Genomic DNA, 5,209 nt, shown 5'->3' with positions numbered 1-5,209 from the left:
CCTCCTCACCTGGCTTCAGGGCACTGCCCAGGCTCTTGCTCTCAACTGCCTCCCCACCATGCCCATTGGTGGTCTTGGCATCTTTGCCGTCAGCCTTGGCCCCATTTTCCAGGCTGCCAGTGGGGCCCTGTGGGCTCCGGGCTTCTCTGGCTTCTGGGCTGGCCCCGTTACTCTGGGAGGCATCTGTGGCTTCCATTGCAGGTACTTGGCTGGTCTGTTTCAGGCTCACTGGGGCTGCAGGGTGGTGACCTCTTTGGTGGAGGTCTCAACAGGAAATGGGACAGACAGCCACAGAGCCCAGAGACACACCTGTAGGGAACAGGGAGGTAGAGAAGTAGGAGGAGCAGAGAGGAGGGACAGCTGGAGAAAGCCTGACACAACGGCCAGAGAGAAGCAGAAGAGAGCCAGCAGAGCAGCTAATTATACAGGGGCCACGCCCTGCACATTCATACCTAACCTGATTTTTTAAGAGAAGTAGTTTTTTTCTCCCCCAGTTTAATTATTTTCCACAGCTCAGTAACCAGTTGGGCTGCTTCCTTTTGACATACTTTCTTCTCATCGGGGAAGTGGGGAGCCTTTGTCTTCATAGGTGGGCAGGCTTTACTGAGTCAAGGGGCCCCTGGGGCAAAAGCCGAAATGTCTACAGAGGCCCATGGGGAAGAGGGCTATTAATTGGGTCATACAAGCCAAATAGCCTTGTAATTTGTGGGCCTGGATTTCAGAGGAGAGATTCCCTGTCCTAGGACAATGGAGTTGCTTCTCACCTTAAGGAGAATAATGGGTTCAGTTTGATTTGGATTTTAGGATTTGTAATGAGGTGGCTACTAATTATTGAACCCAACTTGCCAACTTCCAGCCACTGTCTTAGGCACATGATCTATATGGGTTCATTTAATCCTCATGACAACCTGTTTAGCGATCCCTATTTAATAGATGAGAAAACTGAAGCTCTAAGAAGATAGCTCACTGGCCTAAGTCAACTGGCAGAACTGAGATTTGAACCCAAGCCCTTTTAGATACTAAAGTTCCTTCTTCAACTAGGGTATCGTGGAGCCAGTTGAATATATCAATGGAAGGTGGCTTCTGAAAATCATGCCTGTTTAAGCAGCCCTAACAAGATACATACAGACCTTATGTTGTTTCTATCAGAGCAGGTCAGAACCTGCTTGGATCCAAAGGACAGAGAAACAGTAATGAAGGGAATGCAAGTAATGTCAGGCCAGGTGGCTGGGTCCTCAGGGCCCAAACTTTTCATTTTCATCTGTCTCCACAGTAGGTTTACTGTGTGACTCAGAAAAAAATCTGTCCACCTTCTCTAAGCTAGGCAATACCTTCCAAAAAGAGGCTAGTGAAGTGTGGAACTCAGATAATCTCAGGAGTGAGCTGTTAGAGTATGACTTTCATATAAATACACAGCTCAGAAAGAAAAGTGAAAAACACTCCAGCTAAATCTTCTCTGCCTACCTGCAGGAACGCTTGTCAGGACATGCCAACTGGTCACTTCTAGGCTGTGACCCTCTGCTATGATCCTAGGAAGCCAACACTCCCCATCTAGTAAAGAGCTGTGCCTCTCCCAGGTTGGGCTGGATGGGGCAAAATAGAACATGGGTGCGGCTGGAGTGGCAGGTTTTGGGTGGTGTGTAGGGGAGTGGGTTTCCCTAGAATCCAGGTCAAGCTCTGGAGCCCCCGCCCGCCATTGGCTCACCAGGCTAAACAGCTAATCCTTTGCAATAACACCGCTGAGGACAAAAGCAGAGACAAGCTTTGTTCATAAAGCAGCCAGAGTTTTAAGAGGTATAGGATAGTGTAGGGGGTGGAGAGTGCTGGCTTCATAATGAGGATTCCTTCTTACCTAATGTCTTTGTTCTCATTCCCAGTGGGAGCCCTCTCTTGTTTGAACTGACTGCTAGGTTGGCTAAGAGCTCATGGGGAACCCTTTCTCAAAGTCAGGCTCAATTCCACTGGGCTTTTGCCAGAAGTGTGAAGGGAGAGGTAGAGAAAGAGCAGTGCTATCCTGGTGTACTGGATGGGGATATGCTCCCCCTCTTCTGATAGTGTTTCCCCAGCCCTGTGAGAATAGGCTATGAGGAGAAAAGAGCAGGGAGAGCAAGAAGCAACAGAAGAGTAAAACCAAAGGGCTCCAACATCAATGCTGGATGAGCCTGAGTTGCTGCACTGGAAGGCCTCTGCTAGTCCTTAGAGTTCATACATCTGTGTCCTAGAAGTCTGGAGGAATGGTTCTGAACCTTAGGAATAGGCTGACACAAAGTAGATGCTCAGAAAACATTTGTGGCTGGAGGGATGGGTGGATGGAGGGATGGGTGGATGGATTGAAGAAATAAAAATTAGATAAATCTGAGTGGGGAAATGAATGGATAATAGATGTGTGGATGATGGATGAGTGGGAAAAGAATGATGGATGGATGGATGGATGGATGGATGGATGGATGGATGGATGGATGGATGAGTAGGTAGTTGGTGAATTGGATAAAATAATGAAAAAAAGGAAGAGATAAAAGCAGGAAGGGAGAGAGCAAGGAAGATAGGCAGGATGAAGAGAGGTAAGAGAGGGGAAGAGAAAGGAAGAAAGGAGATGAATAAGTAGTAGGTAGATGGGTGTACTCATAAAAGTTTAGTGACTGACTCTTCCAGGGTGAAAAAGCACTGGTGTGCAGTGTTTGTCAATTTCTCCCACCATGACCAATTTCAAGCTACTAGCAAAGAGATGCACATGATTGGCTCTCCCAAGCCAATGGGAGCCAGGTTCAGCACATCACAGATGACGCGTAGGTGGTTGAGGTAGATGAATAAATTGTAGGAGGGAGGATAGAAAGATAGATGCTGGAGAAAGCCATTCTTAGTTGTCCTGAGGAGGAAAACAGGTTCGATCAATTTCAAGGCGGTGGAAATCAAAGCTAATTTATCTCTTACACAAGGCTTTTCCTCTGACCCAGGCCCACAGTGATGGCTCCTTCTGAACTCTTGTTAATTTTCCTGTCTGTCCTACTCAGAGGCATTTAGCTCAGACCTCCCAATGTTGTTGATTATTCATTCATTCACACAGATTTCTTAAGCATCTTACCATGTGCCAGGCTCTAAACAAGGGACTGATTACACAGGCATGAATGAGTTGGGGAGCTCACAGTCCAGTGGGAAAACAGACCAGTGAGTCAATCATTTGAATTTGGCATGAACAGTGAAGGAGAGAACTCTGTGTGAGTGGCTTGGGCTGCATAGAAAAGAGAGAGTCAAGGACATTCTGAGAGAGGCTTGTTCCTCCAACCAGGCTGAGCATTGTTCACTTCCTAGGCACAGAAGCATCCACCCCAGCCAGACAGAGGGGATATTTACTTGGTTGAATTCTTACTTGATGTTGGTTGACTGGTCTTTTGATCCTCCTAGGCAGGGGCCCTAGACTCCTTCCTTCCTTGGTGGGGGCTGCTCCCTCCAAATGTCTGGTAGATGGGAGAGGCTCCTAGGGATCCCCAGAGTCCAAGGCCTAAAAAGACCTTCGAAGAGGAAGAAGCCAAAGAAACAATTGTTCTTCTAGGACTGGCTGCAGCCCTCAGATGACTACACCATGCCTACCAGCCCTGGGGCTGAACTAAAGAGTTAAGATTTCTACCTGCTTAATTACTGAGGTCTGGGATGGACAAAGAGGACCATCCATGGGAAAGTGATTGCTCCCAGAGCTTCCCCAGGCCCCTCACTCTGGCTCTGCCATTTGTGCCCATTGAAGGAACTACAGTCAATCCTATCTTCCTGGGTCCTGCCCCTCTCCAACCCCAAATCCAGTTGCACGCATTCCACAAAAAGGCTTTCCTACAGAGCCTATGCGTCACAAGCAAACTAGCAAAGGCCATCTATCTACCACTGTGGCTGAGCGGGGCTGGAAAGCAGAAGAAACTTCTGTTTTAAAGGCTTTGAAAGAAAAGAATCGCATGAACTTCTTCAAACACTCATCTTCTATCTTATCCTGTCCTCCCTCTAGTCTAGCTTAAAGCCTTCCTGCTGCAACATTCTCCCTGTCTGAGATGATGGTGGAGTTTGATGTACTGCAGCCCCTACTCCATCCCTTGCAAGGTTTAAGAGGTAAGAAGAGCTGGTAGGTATGGCTTACAGAGAAGAATCCTTACAGAGAAGGAGCTGGGGCAAATTATGCCTTTTCAGGCTAGGCATGCCCTGCCAGCCAGCCTGCACTAAGTCCCTTCCTCCCAGCTATGAGCCATCCTCAAGCCTACTCTCAGACTTTTTTCATGAGGCATCTCAAAGCTGTTCCATCCTGGAAGCCTCCCCTGAATCATCAGGTGCAGTAGCCTCACCCACCCTCTGCTATGGCATGGTAATACCTAATTTCCCCACCAATAACCTTCAGATGAAAGAGGAAACCCCTTTAAAGGATAAAACTCCTCAGCTTCTTTGGGATCCAGGGTTGGGAGGGAGCAACAAGCTGGTTGATCCTGTGTCTCTGAGCAAGACTATATCTAGAAACGTTTTCTAAAGGACTTGCAAGAAAGTTAGACTTTGAGTCAAGATGGCAGAGTAGGTAAATGCTGTGTTCGTCTTCTCTCATGACCACATCAAAATTACAACTAAATTATAGAACAGCCATCATTGAGAACCACCTTAAGTCTAGCTGAACAGAAGTCCTATAACTAAGGATATAAAAAGGAAGCCACCTCGAGACTAGTAGGAGGGGTGGAGATGTGAAACAGGCTGGTCGCATATCCATGTGTGGCAGGTAAGAATTAGGAGGGATATCTCAGCAGCAGGGGTCCCCTCTGAGGAGCTATGGGGTCCCAGCCCCACACCAGTCTTCCCAGACCAGAGCACCAGAACCCCTACAACATCTGGCTATGAAAATCAGTGGGGATTCTGTCCAGGTTAAGACAGAGGACTGCTGTAGACCCAGGCATTCTCTGAAAAAGCTAAAGCACAAACTCAGTCACTCACAAACACTCAGGCAAAAGGACAATGGCTTAAAAAATACCAGGAACATATAGGGAGGGACGGAATTATCTGGCTTTGTGATGAGGACTGGAGGGGCAGCTCTCTCCAAAACTGAAGTGCTGGCAGGCGCCATTGTTCCTTTGTCAAGCTCTCCCCACACACAGCTGGAGGACACAGACAGACACTACATCTGAGTCTCCATTTACCTGGTAAACATCATTCTCCTCAACCTGGTGATTTTTTGAGACCCTGCCCCAAC

The 5,209-nt window shown here is 47.8% G+C and overlaps 1 protein-coding gene across 1 annotated transcript in view; it reads right to left on the bottom strand.

The window, feature by feature from the left end:
- Positions 1–196, bottom strand: part of TRIM29 (tripartite motif containing 29) — a 26,591-nt gene extending 26,395 nt beyond the window's left edge. The window contains exon 1 of the mRNA XM_006915649.3: positions 1–196. This exon is cut by the window's left edge and continues 638 nt beyond it. Coding sequence (XP_006915711.1) covers positions 1–196 — 196 coding nt within the window.
- Positions 197–5,209: the final 5,013 nt, after the last annotated feature.

The sequence above is a fragment of the Pteropus alecto genome, unplaced genomic scaffold, assembly GCF_000325575.1.
Source record: "Pteropus alecto unplaced genomic scaffold, ASM32557v1 scaffold786, whole genome shotgun sequence".
Taxonomy (NCBI): domain Eukaryota; kingdom Metazoa; phylum Chordata; class Mammalia; order Chiroptera; family Pteropodidae; genus Pteropus; species Pteropus alecto.
Note: the sequence above shows the minus strand (reverse complement) of the source record. Positions and strands in the feature narration are given on the sequence as shown.